Source organism: Anser brachyrhynchus (assembly GCF_964034855.1).
Source record: "Anser brachyrhynchus genome assembly, chromosome: 24".
Taxonomy (NCBI): Eukaryota; Metazoa; Chordata; class Aves; order Anseriformes; family Anatidae; genus Anser; species Anser brachyrhynchus.
The window spans coordinates 832,429-847,563 of record NC_137717.1 but is presented as its reverse complement, the minus strand read 5'-3'; the positions used below and the strand labels follow the sequence as shown (position 1 = coordinate 847,563).

The 15,135-nt window shown below is 58.6% G+C and overlaps 1 protein-coding gene across 18 annotated transcripts in view; it reads left to right on the top strand.

Moving 5' to 3' along the window:
- The window catches only part of MACF1 (microtubule actin crosslinking factor 1), a 142,802-nt gene that overhangs the window by 100,375 nt on the left and 27,292 nt on the right, over positions 1-15,135 (top strand). For 17 of the 18 annotated variants that reach the window (XM_080567059.1, XM_080567052.1, XM_080567044.1 and 14 more), the window contains 8 exons: positions 8,167-8,328; positions 8,457-8,627; positions 9,474-9,640; positions 11,031-11,190; positions 11,674-12,000; positions 12,622-12,706; positions 13,601-13,842; positions 14,274-14,480. In XM_080567059.1, coding sequence (XP_080423185.1) covers positions 8,167-8,328; positions 8,457-8,627; positions 9,474-9,640; positions 11,031-11,190; positions 11,674-12,000; positions 12,622-12,706; positions 13,601-13,842; positions 14,274-14,480 — 1,521 coding nt within the window. The remainder of the gene's footprint in view (positions 1-8,166; positions 8,329-8,456; positions 8,628-9,473; positions 9,641-11,030; positions 11,191-11,673; positions 12,001-12,621; positions 12,707-13,600; positions 13,843-14,273; positions 14,481-15,135) is intronic. The other variant, XM_080567058.1, reaches the window with a different exon arrangement.

The following is a 15,135-nucleotide window of genomic DNA, read 5'->3' as shown; positions in this document are numbered from 1 at the left end:
GGCCGCGCTGCTCCGCCCGGCCCGGGGGTCCCGGGGGGGTCCCTCCGGAACCGACCCACCCGCGGCGCTGGGGGCTCCGGGGGCGGCCGGGCCGGGCCGGGCCCCTCCGCGGACAAAAGCGGCCGGGGCCCGGGGGGGGGCCGCCGCCGAGGCAGGGCGTTGCTGCTCTTTGTCGGGGGATTTGCGCTGCCGCCTCCCCCCGGAGGAGGAGCCACCCCGGCGGGGCGGGGACCGGGGGCTGCCGGCGGCCGGCGGAGCGCCCCCGGTGCCCCCCCCCCCCAAAAAAAAAAACCCATCGGGCCCGGCTCCGGCTCCCCCCTGCCCGGGCTGGGGGGGGGGGCGCTGCGGCTCCCGGGGAGGGGGCGGTGGCGCTGCCTCCCCCCGCCCCGCCCCTCCCCGCCCCGCCGAGCGCCGCCCCCCGCCCGCCGCCCCCCGCCCGCCCCCCGCCGGAGTTGGCGGCGCGGCGGGAGCCCGGCGCTGGCAGCGAGCGGCGGCGGCGGCGGGGCCGCGGCGTGCGGCGGCCTGGGCGGCTCGGCTCGGCCCGGCCTTTTGTTCCGCCGGCGGCGCGGCGGGGAGCGGAGCGGCACCGGCGGCAGCAGCAGCAGGAGGAGGAGGAGGAGGAGGAGGAGCAGCACCGGCAGCAGCGGCGGCGGCGGCCCCGCCGCGCCATGCAGCCCGCCGTACCGGCCCGGGGCTACCCGCGGGGGCGGCAGCGCGCCCGGCCCGGCCGCTGAAGCCGCGCACAAAAGGCGAGAGCGAGCGGCGGGGAAGGGGAGCGCGGCCCCGGCCCCCGGCCCCGGCCCCCGCGCTGGCCCCGCCGCCCCCGGGCTGGCCCGAGCCCTCCCCGCCGCTCCCCCGCCATGGCCGGGCCGCCCGGCGGTGCGGAGCCGCCGCTGCCCGCCGCCGGCCGCCGCGAAAGTTAGTGCGGGCCGGGCCGGGAGGAGGAGGAGGAGGAGGTGGGAGGAGGAGGAGGAGGAGGAAGCCGCCGCCGGCCGCAGCTGCTCCCCGTCCCCCCCGCCGGCTCCCGGGAACTTGGGGGAATTCGTGCCGATCCGGCCCCTTTCCATTTTTGGATGCGTTTTATAGCCGATTTTTTTTTTTCCTGGGGAGAAAAAAAAAAAGGAAAAGAGCAGCCCCAGCAGCCCTCCTCCGCCGCCGCACGCCGCCGGAGCAGCCCGCCGGGGGAGCAGCGCCGGGGCTCGGTGGCCCCGGGCGCGAAGGCGCGGTGGGGCGAAGGGAACAACAATGCCATCATGTTTTTGAGGCAGGAAGCCTCCGAGTTTGCCCTGAATGAAGAACTTCCTGTGTTTAAACTTGCACGAATATCCGCTGACAAGCTCAGTTCAAATGAAAACACGAGAGTCGGGGGGAGAGGCTAATTCGGACCAGCTGGACTTCCACGGGACTGGAGCTGGGCAGAGAATGAGAGGAGCCGCGCGGCGCCCGGGCTGCGATACGTGAGCGGCCCGGACCAGCAGTGCCTTTGTTGTTAAAGAAGGACACACGGGATAAATTAACAGCCTCAAACTCTGCGGCTCCTATCGCAAACGGCCATTGGGAATATTTGTCGAAGCTGCCGTGCTCGGATGGTTTTTGCTGACGGATGGCTTTTTGGGGGGGCCGGGGATGAGATGTGCTGTTCCGCTGCTCGGGCCCCGCGGTCGGGCTGCTGAGCCGAAGCAGCGCTGCCGGCAGAGCCTCCCGACCCCGTAGCACCGCTCTGTCGGGACCGCGGCCGCCCACCGTGGGTTTGGGACCTGCCGGAGATGTGATGCTTCCTGCGGTGCCGCGCGCAAGGTTGACGGGGCGGTTTCGTCATCCGTAAGGGCGAGAGCATGGGCAAACCACTGAGCAGGCCAGACTGTTTACGGCAGAACCGCACTTGCCTGGGGAAGGGCGAGGAGGAGGATGGATACATAGAGGATTGCTACGTGCCCCAGCGGTCGATATACGACACAATGAGAATCAACGAGCAAATCGATCAGGGATCAAAGCTCAACCAGCTTTCAAAGAGCACCCTTGGCAAGGGGGACAGCAGCACCATTTCCAGCAACGGGACCCTGGGAGCTACCAACGTGTTCGAGTCGAGGGCGCCGGAGGCGAAGAAGCTGGACGAGCGGGTCATCTTCGACGCGCTGAAGCTCAGCAGCGACGTCTCCAAGCCGGCGCCAGCTCCACCCCGGAGGCGGCCGAATCCTGAGAGGAAGGAGAACGTGAACCGGCGGTCGTGGAAGTCGTTCATGCCGCCGAACTTCACCGAGTTCGCAGAGAGGATGGGGGCCTCGCTAAGCGAGGTGTCGGAAGTGGGCGCCTCCAACCCTTCCCTACGGGATAAGAGGGAGTCGAGCACTATGCTGGCCGAGCGCTCCGGCCAGGCTGACCACGGCGAGCCCATGTCCGAGTCTCTCACTTTGGAGCACGTCTCCAAATCATCCGGCATGGCAGAGGCTCTGACAGCCATGCAGTTTGCAGCAGACGGCTACGGTGGTGCCGCGGATGAGCGCCAGCCCCTGCTGACCGCGGGCGATGGCCACGCTCGTGCCGGGGACCTGGCCAGGGCTTGCCGGCTCCCCAGTGCCACCTGGCCACGGGCCAGGAAGAACTTCATCAAGGGTAACCTCAGCGATGGGCGCCAGGAGACCCTGGAGGCCTCCGAGTCAGACTGCACGGTGGAAAATGTCAACCTCTCCCCGTGCCTGAGCGAGGAGCTGCTGGATGCGGGACTGAACATTCTCATCACCTCCAATCTCAGAGAGAAAACTGAGTCTGAGCTGAGATTTGAGGAGGACGAGCGCTGGGTAATGATGGAGGAGTGGGAGGAGGCGACGCTGTCAGAGAGAGGAAAGGCTGTGCTGGTGGCAGAGGAGAAGAGCTGTTGCTTGGCAGATATTTCTGAAGAAAGGGAACAGTTTGCTGCTCCCGGGGACAGCTCTGCCCCCAGCCCCGGGACTGCGCAGTCCTGCAGCACCCCAGGGGGTGCCTGTGGCCCCCTCGCTGGCAGCACGCGCTGCACCGAGGATGTGGCGGTGCAGTGCGAGGCCGAGGACTTTGCTGTGGCTTTGGAGCGCTCGGCCAGCCCCGCTGTGCCCGAGCTGTCTGACACGGACTCGGTGCAGATGTTCCTGGAGCTGGAAGAGCAGTGCCAGGATGAGGACGAGGGCGATGGGGCCGTCCCCGTCCTGGTGGAGGTTCAGGTCTCCCCACTGGACTCAGGGGGACTGGACCCAGATTCGGAAAAACTCACCGGGGCAGCAGTGGAAGCATGTGAACCTACAGCCCCTTTGGAAGTCAGCGCCTCGGACTCTGCCGTCGTGTCGGACCTGGAGGACTTTGATGTCACCTGCAGCTCGCAGGTGCTGAGCACCATGGAGCCGGCGACAGAGCCCTTCTCAGAAAGGGACACCTCAGCCATCACCCCGACGGACTCGGATGGAGGGGCCTCTCCCAGCCCCCTTGCTGCAGCAGGGCCGGGCTCCAGCCAGCAGCACTTACCAGCGCTGGTGGAGGACGTACCTGACCCGCTGCTGGACCCGGAGCCCATGGACAGCTGTGCGGTGGCAGCACTGGTGGCTGGTGGGATGGCATCTCCCGAGATGGACACGTGTCCAGCCCCCGGCTTTGAGGGAGCAGGTCACCCCAGCGCTCCGGTGGGGTGGGGTGAAGATAACCAAGACTTGCTGGTACCCGTCTGTGAAGTATCGCAGCTCCCCGAGGAGACCTGTCCTGGCCGAGCGTCCCCGGCTCGGCTGTCCCCCTGCCAGCCCCTGGCTCCTGACACGGTGGCAGAGGAGCCAGGGTCCCCCCTGCAGCACGACGAGGTCGGTGTTGAGGGCGCGGATCCATCCGGGAGCTATCACCTTCTGCCTGGAAGGACAGAGCTCGCCAACCAGGATGTCCCAGAAATGGTTTCTGAGGACGAAAGCACAGACTTGGGAAAAGAGAGTGATGGATCTGAGGGCCAAACTTGTCTGGCAGAAAACGCGGATGCTTGTCACGGTTCTCTGCCGCCTTTCCACACCGGCTCTGTATCAGAGCCAGAATCTGAGACTCCGATGCTGGTCCCAGTGCCTTCAGAGGGCTTCCTGTGGGACGCGGTTCCCCTGGGGCAGGCCGTGGCTCTGGAGGGGGCTGCCTGCACCGAGGGGTCCCCCTGGGAGGGGGCTGTCGCGCACGGGGAGGCACCGGCTGCCGTGCTGCAGCCGGGAGACCTGGACTTGCTGTTCGGCTGCGGCTGGGAGGAGCAGCCGGCGGCGCGGGGCCAGGCCGTGGTGTGGGGCTCCCCCAGCCCAACCGCCCCGGAATGGCTTCCCAGCGCGCCGCCCGCTGCCGGGCAGCCTGCTCTCGATGCTGGCCTGTGGGACATCGGGGGGCTTTCTGCTCTGGCTGACCCACCAGCACCGGGGGACGTGGCCGTCCCCGAGCCCCAGGCTCCGGAGGCGCCACCAGATGCTGGGGATCCTACCGTGGATGCTGAGGAATTGTGCTTTGAGCACCCACCTCTGGGTGCCACCACCGCCACTGTGCCCGTGGTGGTGGAAGAGCTTCTGGAAGCCCCGCCGCCATTTGCCGATGTCCCCACTGCTCCGCTGCCACCACAAGTGGCCGACTCGGTCCTCTCTGGAGTCGGGGCTCTCGGTGGTGGCCCCGCACCAGCAGGAAGGCCGGTGGCGGCCTTGCAGGATGCAGACGACTTTCCTAGCCCGGCCGTGCTGCCCAGCCCGGAGCAGCTCTCCGATGAACTGCCGGCTTTGGAGGACGACCCCACCACCAGGGCACCCACCGCAGAGGTGGCAGCTCAGGATGCTGCCTCCACGCTGCCAGGGATGGAGGCCAGAGCCCTCCCAGCACCTCCCGGCACCACGGAGCCACTGGGGCTGGCGACTGGGCCTTGGCTGGGCCTGGAGGACGCCCGCTGCTCCCCGACCCCTGGAGCTGCCCCGGGGCACAGCGAGGGCATGGTGCCCGTGGGCACGCCGGGACCCCCTGCCACCGCTCTGCTCGCAGAAGGGCCTCCTGCTCCACCAGATGGATTTGTTCCAGATAATGAGGTATTTGTTACTCAGGCACTCGCAGACGGTGTTTCAGGCATAAAAATCGCTTTATTTTGTGATTGAGGGGTGGGTGTGAAATCACAGCATGCTTGATAACTTGCTGACACGATTTGCGGGGTGCAGGCTTTGGTAATCGTCTCCTCAGCTCTTCGTCTCAAGCACGGGCTTGGAAACAGCCTTCTCCCTCCCGATTATGGCTTAAAATTGGCAGAGAAAAAGTTTGGGGGGGACTGTATGTTTTTATAGTCAGGGGAGGCAAAAGACTTTAACTGCTTGATTATCTAAACTATTGTCTTAAACTTTGGTGGCTTTTTAAAGCATATTATCCTCAGACAAAAATTACAGACTTCTTCAGAAAAATTTTCTTGCCAGAGTGCGGCGGGGTGGTTACCATCTTTGAAGCAGAAAGCGTGTTGGAAGACAGAGTCCTGTGAAACAAATTGGGTGGAAATAACGGGTCCAATGCAGCAACTGCGTTCTGTAGCTCTCTGATAGGGACGGTACGGTGCGGGGCTCTGAACCCACACGGAAGGGCAGCCGAATTCCTTCGGCGTGCTGGGGTTTGCTTTACCCTGCGTGGAGGGACCCCGAGGGGTGCAGGTCGGTGGTGGAGTTCCCGTAAGCGAGTGCTGATTTAATACTGGATTAGCAGAAATATCACTGAGGAGACATCAGAAGTTAGTCAGCGCTGAAAATCCCGGTTCGGTAGCAATTACTCATCTCTTGTGCTGTGCCACCCATTTAAAAAATGCACACGGCTGAGCTGCAGGGGCTGTGTGTGGGCGCACCGGGCTGGGCACCCGGGGGCACCTTTGGAAGGGAAAGGAGACGTCGGGTTACGGCAGCGTACATCTGCCGTCCCAGCCTCGCTGCTCTGCTTTCACTGCCCCCTGCGCGGTGTCCCTGGTTGTTAACCCCTTCCAAATCCCCCGCTCGGTGCCGTGCGGGCTGTTGGCAGCTTTGGGATGAACGCTGCTGGTCCTTGCCCCCACCGAGGCGTTTCCAGCCCCGTAGGGCTTCAGTGGGGGGCGAGGAGCACGGGGAGCTGGGATGCGGTCGCCGCGGAGATGGGCGAAGCAGAAAGCAGAGGGATGCTCTGGGAAGCATTCAAAAGCGAGGAGGAGGAGGAGGAGGAGGAGGAGGAGGTGTAGCGGAGCAGCTGCGCTTCTGCTCGCCAAGATGTCTGTCCAGCCGCTTCGCTCAGCGCGAGCTTCCTCGCGATTTTCCGCACAGCGAAGGGTGCACGTTAAATATTTGCTTCATAGCTGAGTCACACTGAGGTTAATGAACTAAATCGCTGGAATCTTTCATGAGCGAACGAAAACAAGCGTGTTCGACATACTTGGTCTTCGGGCCGTTAGCGTATGTGATTATCTTCTTAATGGTCCTTGTGCAACCTCAGCGCTCCTGGGCTGTACTTATTCACGTGTTGCAGGTTTCTGTCACCTGATGCCAGGGCTTTCTGCTGGCCTCCCTCCCTCCCTGCCTGCTGCTGAAGTCCTGGGGTTTGTTTTCACAGTCGATGCTCGTGTGGAGAGCTCGGACCACGCTCAGCCGGGGCTCGCGCTGTGCTGTAGTCAAACGTTTGCATGCCAGACTTATCAGCCTGGTCCTTTTGGGGGTTTGGCTGCTCTAACAGCCAGCTCCATATATAAACAGTAACAGGAGAAGTAGCTGGGGAATTGGTGATTTCATGTCACCATTTACTTCTTATAACCGTAGCATAATTCTCCCTGAGCAAACAGCTCTGGACAATGTCTTCCAGCACACCCTTTAGTTCATGCCCTGCAGTGATACCTCCCTGCTCTCGAGCTGCTGAGCTCCGACAGGAGGAAGTATCCTTCTCTCTGAAAATAGGGAAAGAAAATCAAGGCAACCCCTATTTTTCAGGCAGATTCATTTTTTGGTGCTTTGGCTTTTTTGCCCGCTCTGTATTCCTTCAGAGATAAAGCGATTACCTGGTATGGAGAACCGTGCCGTCTGCAATCCACTGCTGTGCTGGGAGGGGTTTTGCATTTTGGGCTCTGTATCCAAGGGCATTTTTAGATGCCGTCAATGTCCATATATTCTTGGGCACGAAAGGAGGAGGCACGCTTGAGAAAGCAGGCACGCGGCTGTCTGACTTCAGTTCCCAACGCTTTCCAAAAGAGAAAATGTTGCAATGGGGCCGAGCGCTCTAATCCTTTCCAGTGTGCGCTGCAGGGTGACCTGTGCTCTGTATGAGCTCGTAGTCCAAGGGCCCAGAATAAACAATGAGCGACTCCGCTCCCTTTTTTGGGGATTGTGTTGCAGGCTGTGGGGACACAGAAGGCTGCTCGGGACGGGGCCGCGCGGAGCCCGGCGGTGCCGGTGCGCTGGAGGGGGCACGTGCAGTGAGCGCTGCCTGCTCGGCGGCTGCTTGCAGCAGATCTGGAGCTGCGATAAAGAGCACTTATCTCCTCCACGGAAACAGGATTTTCCCTGCTGCCTCTCGTTACGATGGGGAGCTTCGTTCGCTCTCCTCCTCCTTCCCTATCAAATCTTTTTGTTTTTCAAAGCTTTTCCCCACAGGATTCCCAGGCAGGACCGTGCCAAATATGTGGTGCGGTAAATGACTAGCACATTAATTGCCTATTGCCTTTGTCTTTCGAAATACGGCTAGCTTCTCAGTGTCTGTAATTTCGTGGTTAACAAAACTTGCATGGTGTCGGGTCTCTGTTCTCAACAGCATCGCTGTGAGAATTGCTTTGTTTTTTCCCCAGAAGTGTTGTTTCCCAATCGGATGACTGACCATAGCTGATGCTCCAATTTATTCCCCAATTTACATTTTCCACCTTGTTCTGGTGCTTTGAAAAAGGAGTTTTCCCGTTTAAAAGCAGGGGTGGCTGTGTATGGGCCCCAAGCTGCAGACTCCAAGCCAGTGAGTGCCTGGGACATTCACGTCACTGGGTCAAGGTGCCGGAGGCATTCAGGCAAACCTGCGCAGCTCTAATAAAATCAATGCACCACGACAAGCAGTAGCTACTGCGTCTTCTCTAGAGAAGGGAGCCTGTTGTATCCATGGAATGATGGAGGGGCTGGGCGAGCAGCGCGCGGGTTATAAATAGCTTTTCTCTCCCACCCTTCCCTTGCCCAGCTGTTCCAGAAGGAGCAAGTGGATCCTCTCCAGCTAAAACTGCAGCAAGTGAATGGAGTTGGTCAAGGACTCATCCAAAGCGCCGGGAAAAACTGTGATGTCCAAGGGCTGGAGCATGACATGGAAGAGATCAACACCCGCTGGAACACCCTCAACAAGAAGGTGAGGGCGCGGGCAGGGGCTGGGCCCGCTGGCAGAAGCGGTGCTGGGCAGGGGGCTGAGCCCCGAGCCGCCGGTGCTGGGGGCTGCGGGATCACCCTGACACCGCTGTGGGCGCGGGTGCCGTGCAGGTGGCCCAGAGGATCGCCCAGCTGCAGGAGGCCCTGCTGCGCTGCGGGAAGTTCCAGGACGCCCTGGAGCCCTTGCTGAGCTGGCTGACTGACACCGAGGAGCTCATCTCCAACCAGAAACCTCCCTCTGCCGAGTACAAGGTGGTGAAAGCCCAGATCCAGGAGCAGAAGGTGAGTGAGCACGGCGTGGTGGTCAGGCTGGCGTGCAGGGAGGGGGAGCTCTGGAGAGCCAGGTGTTCTTGGGGTCTGAAACCAGCTTAGGTGTACCTGGGACCTACACAGGTCTGTTGCTTTCTCAGTGGCTCTCCTGGTGGTTCCCCACACCTCGATGTGGGAAGCAGGCAGCTCATTTGTCCACACTTGCTATCTGCATGGTCTTAAGTCTCCAGCATGACTTTATTGTCGTACTGCCTCTTGAGGTTTGCTGCTGGTTTTGCTGGTTGGCCATGTTTTTCCAGCCCTAGATTTGGTTTTGTTTGTGCTGATAATTCTGCTGTGTCAGGAGCAAGCTGGTGTTATAGTTACTGGTTTGGCTATTTGAACAAAACGAATGCACAAACTAAGAGCCAACCCAAGGCGCAGCAGTGTTTGCAGAGATAACAAGCCTGGGTCACAGCCTGCCTTTGTGAGCCTGCAGATGAAAGTTCGAGTGCGGTCATGGCAAAATGTCTTAAAAGTGAATTCTTACTGAGGCTTGCTCCATTGTGTTGAGATTTTGAAGAGGAAATTTAAGGGAAAGTTAAAAACTTGATCTCGATAGATTTGGGGGAAGGATGGGGAAGCCTCTGAGAAGTTCTCTGGCTCTGAAACCAGTTCAAAAGTGAAATCAGTCTCTTTTGAACTGGTTTTGATGGTGGAGGCAGAAGACAGCAGTTGTCCCACTTGGCTGGCCTTGGTCTCAGCCCAGTGCTTATCAATGGTTTTCAGACACAGAAATCTGATCTCTGAGGAATGCAAGAGGTTTTGCTGACCCATCTGGTAACTTCTATCCCCTTTCTCTCGTTGCTGATGCTAAAGCTGCTCCAGCGACTTCTGGATGATCGCAAAGCCACTGTTGAGATGATCCAAGCCGAGGGCGGGAGGATCGCACAGTCGGCCGAGCCAGCAGACAGGGAGAAGATCGTCTGCCAGCTGGAGAGCCTGGAGAGCAGATGGGCAGGGCTGCTCCGCAGGGCGGCCGCCAGGTGAGAGCCGCGGGGAGCGACCGCGCTGCCCCTTGGCTCAGAGCCGGGAGGTTTCTCTGAGCCTTTTTCTCTCTGTGCTCTGCCCCTTGCTCTGCCTGCACGCCGGGTGATCTCCCTCAGGCCTCACCGCCCCTTGCTGAAGCCAGGGGGGCATGCCGGAGGCAAGAGAGCGGCTCTGCTGCTGTTCTGCATTCCTGGCTTGATCCCTCGTGGGCAGCTCTGGTAGCCCAGAGAAGCGAAGAGTTTTGTTTGCTTTACAGCCCTCAGAGGGTCTGTTACACTGGCCAAGAACATGGGATAGGCTTATCTTGTAATTCATGGTGCCCTGGAGCTTTACAGAGTTTGGCCACTTGCGTGTCCCCTCTGTGACAACGGTACTGCTTTTATTGTTCTCGGGCTTGTTTTGCTCGGTGGCTGGGCTGGCCTCTGGCTGGCTGGAGCTGGAGCTTTTGTTCCTCGCACGCACTGGTCAGCGAGGCGAGAGGCCGTGCAGGCAGCCGCAGGTGGTGGTTCGCTGGTCAGCCCTGACAGCCGCTCCGCCTGCATGGGCAACAGCACGTGGAGGGCTGGCGGAGAGCTCTGTGCAGATACATCCTGGAAACCACAGCTGGAAAACATGAGAAATCAAAGCCTGTTTGGGAGCTGAAGTAGATAGCAGTGGTTTACAATGGCAGGGAAGAGCTCAGATTAAACAAATTCCCTGCAGGGGATGGATGTTATTTTTATTCCTTTAAGCTTTAACATCTAGCTTTAGCAGCAACATCCTGTTGACACCTTTCTGCTGCCTGAATCTCATTTACAAGCTTCTTGTTGCTACATAAGCTAATATGTCAGGTTACAAAGTCACTTCTGAGGGCTGAATTTGACCTCCCGGTGTTTGAAATGGCTGCAGCCTGGATGGACTGTCCGTCCAGCGCTGTGCCGCTACCAGGCTGTCTTTGAACAGCAGCTCAGCAGCTCGGAAACACCAAGAGCTCGGCTCTGAGCTGGCCCACATTGAAGGCTCTCTGAGGTGGGGATATTAACGGAAGAAAAGTAGCACAAAGGGAGCCTTTCTGCCGCCTTCACTAGAGAATGAACTGGATCCTAAAGGAACAGCTGCAGAAAAAAGCTTATTTTGCAGATTCTCTGCGTTGCTTTTTGTGTTTGCGTTGCAGCTTGCCTGACAAGGTGTCTCACCTTGCACTGCACAGAGCTGCTTCTGTTCCTCCTTCCTGTCACGGTGCTTTCTGAAGTATTTCCACTTGGCTTCTGATTCTGTTGAAGCCCGTTACGGCTTCCTGGTGCGGAGCCCTGTTGGCAACAGGGCAGTGCCTGCGCTCAGAGCTACTTCCCGTTCTCTGTTCCAAGGGGAGCTGCTCCTTAGTGTTTTGTTTCATCCTTGATACAGGCAGAAGCAGCTGGAGGACATCCTGGTTCTGGCAAAGCAGTTCCACGAAACCACAGAGCCCGTTTCAGACTGGCTGTCGGTGACAGAGAAGAAGCTGGCCAACTCTGAGCCCATTGGTACCCAGACTGCCAAAATCCAGCAGCAGATCAGCCGGCACAAGGTAGGGACCCGTGCGTGGATGAGAGCCGCCAGCGGAGGCGGTTGCCATCAGGTCTCTCTCTGATCGATGTTTCTGCTGTGGCAAGGTGGGTTTTGGCACCAACGAGCCTTGGTGGTGATCAGAGAGGATCCTCTCCATAGGGTCAGCAGCCTATGCAGGCTGCTTTATGTGTAGAGAAGGCTGCAAACCCTAGCCCAGCGATGTGGGTAATATTTAATTGATGTCAGTGTACCTCACGAGGAATGTATCTGCTTCTGGATAGAAAAAACACTCCCATTTTCATGTTTCTGTTAAACTTTTTTTTTTTTTTTTAGTATACTTTGCCCGTTCACGGGTGGGTTTTGCATCTCCTTCATTCCTTCAGTTGCATTCGTCATTTCAGTTTCCCCTTTGTTTGATTGTGTTTTTTGTTTTGTTTTGTTTTTATCTCATCTTTTCACTCATGTTTGTTTCTGTTGTCCATTTTGTCCTCCCGGCTTTCAGGCTCTAGAGGAAGAGATAGAGAGCCAGGCGGCCGACGTGGCTCAGGCGGTCAGAGTCGGGCAGAGCCTCTCTGCCCTGAGCTGTGCCGCCGAGCAGAGGCTGCTGGCAGAGAAGCTGGACTCTCTGCAGGGCCGCTACGGCGAGGTCCGCGAGCGGTGCTGCCGGAAGGCAGCGCTGCTGGAGCAGGCCCTGTGTAACGCGAGGCTCTTTGGGGAGGAGGAGGTGGAAGTGCTCAACTGGCTGGCTGAGGTCGAGGACAAGCTCGGCTCGGTATCCGTAAAGGATTACAAACGGGACGTCCTGCAGAAGCAGCATGCTGACCAGCTGGTATTTTCCATTTTCTTCCATGTTTATGTTATTTATTTTGTTGCATTTATTTGCTTTTTTTCATTTGTTTCTGGTCTGACTTTAATTTTAACCAGCGGCAGAACAAGCTTTGACTTTCCTAGGCTTGGAGAAGTGTAAAGAGATTTCATGTGCTAAAAACAATAATTGAAGCCCAAAAAACGGGTTTCCCAGGGGAAACTTCAAATGATTCATTTGCTTTGTGAACAATGTCTGAGCAAGCTTGGCCACCCTGTGCCTTTAGAAAGCTGTTTGCTGTTTCCAAGAATGTGAATTTGAAAAGCCCGGTGGGTTTTCCAAACTAGGTTGGCCACCGAGGAAGCAGTCTGCTTCCGCTCCGTGGGGGCTGTGAAAGCTCTTTTCAAGAGTAAGTTCTTCAGTAATACATACCCTAGGGTTTGGGGTGGGTTTTGCTTTTGAGATTGGTCCCAGAAGTTCCAATAAGTCCCACAGCAGGAGAATGTTGACTGGACTGGAGTCAGATCTGTTGTCCACCCCTGCTGCGCCAGCAGGTCCTGCTCTCTTAGCATCTGTCTGATGCTGGCCAGCAGGACGCAGAGATGACCATGCGAAAGGTTAACTCCAGTTTACCTTTCTGTCCAGGCTTTGAACGAGGAAATTGTGAACAGGAAGAAGAATGTGGACCAGGCCATTAGAAACGGGCAGGCTCTTCTGAAGCAAACCACAGGTAAGGCCAGGAGCTGGGCGTGCTCTGGCTGGCGGGCAGGGGTCTGGGAAGCGCCCATCCCCTGCACTGCGCTTGCTGGGAGGTCTGTGCAGAGGAGGCTGCCGTCCCTCAGAGCTGACAGAAAATTCCCCAAGTAGCTGTTGTACAGCCAGACCTGGATGCCGAGCCACATGTGCTCCGGCTTAGTAAATCCCAAATACCAACCCCCAGCTCTGAGAGTGGCGATTCCAACTGGCTGCTCGGCAGTTCTCAGCATGGAGCAGCCCTCTAACACTAGGCAGGGTTTTCTCCTTGCATCCAGCTGCTAAATCACATGGAAAGAGGTTAAAAATACACCAAACCCTTTCCTAATATTGCTTTCCCATACTAAGCAGTTGTTGCTGTTGCCACGTGGGTGTGAGTTTGTGTTTATGAGTGGGAAGAGAGGTCGGGGCAATGCATTTCCTTCAGATGTGGTCTGCTCTGAGCAGATGTGCAGATCTCTGTCCTTGTGGGAGCCCTGGAGCAGGAAGAGGAATTACAAAGAATTTGGCTTGCAATCTCCTGTCCCCTCGGAAATAGCAGTAAAGAGTGAATTGGACCTTTTCTTGTGGAGCTGTGACATATTAGCTGAGAGCTGAGTTCTGGTGGCTCTGGGGCTTGTGGCAAAGAGAGGCTTCACAGCACATTTCCTTCCTATTATAGGCAGGAGGTGGCCGTTACACTGGCTGGCAGAAAGTGTCAGCTCTGAGAGTAGCTTCCTGGCTATAAAAATAGGCTGCTAAGCTTCACTGACGTGCAGAAAAGTGAGACTGAAAGTAGCTATTTACAATGGGGGACAGGGCAGCTGGCTGCTCAAACCCCCCTGCAGCCCCCTCTGCCTGGCGTCACTCAGCCCCTCTTGGTGTCCCGCAGGGGAGGAGGTGTTGCTCATCCAAGAGAAACTGGACGGAATTAAGACCCGCTACTCGGACATCACCGCCACCAGCTCCAAGGCACTGCGCACGCTGGAGCAGGCTCGCCAGCTGGCCACCAAGTTCCAGTCCACGCACGAGGAGCTCAACTCCTGGATGAGCAAAGTGGAGGAAGAGCTGGCATCCAGCGGGGGACAGTCCCCGGCCGGCGAGCAGATACCACAGTTCCAGCAGAGGCAGAAGGTGGGGAGCAGCGACGCAGCACGCAGGGGGCAGGGACACGAGGGCTGTGTGGGAGGAGAGCTGGCGAGGTTTGCTCGGTGCCTGGGCAGGGAGCGTGGGATAGGCGGTCTGGGACCGTGTTAGGTGGGGATGGGAACAAAGGAGCCCATTGCTCCTTAGTGCAGAGCTGGTGGCTGCTGCGTGTCGCTGTGTTCGTGGGGAAGCCGCCCTCCTCCTCTGCCTCCTTGGCACTCACACATCTGCTAGTGAGCAGCCCAGCCCGCCAGGCCATGCACGTGCTGGCTCTGAGAACAGCTGGGCTGGAGAGCTCGTGCCAGCAGGGAGAAGGGGAGGAACCCAGTCACAAAACCGCTGCAAACCCAGCAGCCAGGTCTGCCCGGGTAGCTGGCACTGCCACCGGAAGGACATGTGTCCATGTGTGCCTTCCCCAGGAGCTGAAGAAGGAGGTGATGGAGCAGCGGCTCGTTCTGGACACAGTGAATGAGGTGAGCCGAGCACTGCTGGAGCTGGTGCCCTGGCGAGCCCGCGAGGGGCTGGATAAACTTGTCTCGGACACCAACGAGCGCTACAAGCTGGTCAGCGACACCATCAAGCAGCGGGTGGAGGAGATAGATGCTGCTATTCAGAGGTCTCAGCAGGTAATTTGATGAACTCCAGGGCCTCCAGGAGGGTTTCTGGGATGAGTGGGAGCGGGAGGGCCTGCACACCGCCGGGCAGGACGGCTGCCATCCTGTTGTGACAGCATGAGGTTGTTCCAGGGTAGCAGCCTGCTCGGAAAGGTTCGTTCTGTATGGAGTGGAGGCTGTGGAATGCCACGAATAACTGCCTGTACTGGCTTTGAGAACTGCCTCCACAGAACTGAATGTGCAAGCAAAATTATCGTGTAAAGTAGAGCTGTCCCTTGCCCTGCAAATGGAGAGGGTGTGGAGAAAGGTGGCAGCATCCCTGTGCTTGCTGTGTCACCATGATGCCCTGGGCCCAAAACTGCCACAGGAGCATCCCCATGGCCCTGGCTGCCTTCAGCAGAGGGGAGCTCTCTGTCAGAAAGCCGTGGCCTGTGCTGGCAGGCATTCCTGCAATAGAGGATGTGTGTGTTAGTGCACGCGGCTGTGTTAACGCGGCCTCTGTGCAGGTGTTCAGCTGTTGGCCTTCCAGGCACAGGGTCAGGGTGTGTGGGGTCACCACTTACATCTTACAGAAGGGCCCTTATTTTTTAAACCCTTGCAACAAGGATGTAGATGTCACTAGTGCCCTGGGTCCATGCTGGTAGGGACAGCGAGCTCCCTGCCCTGC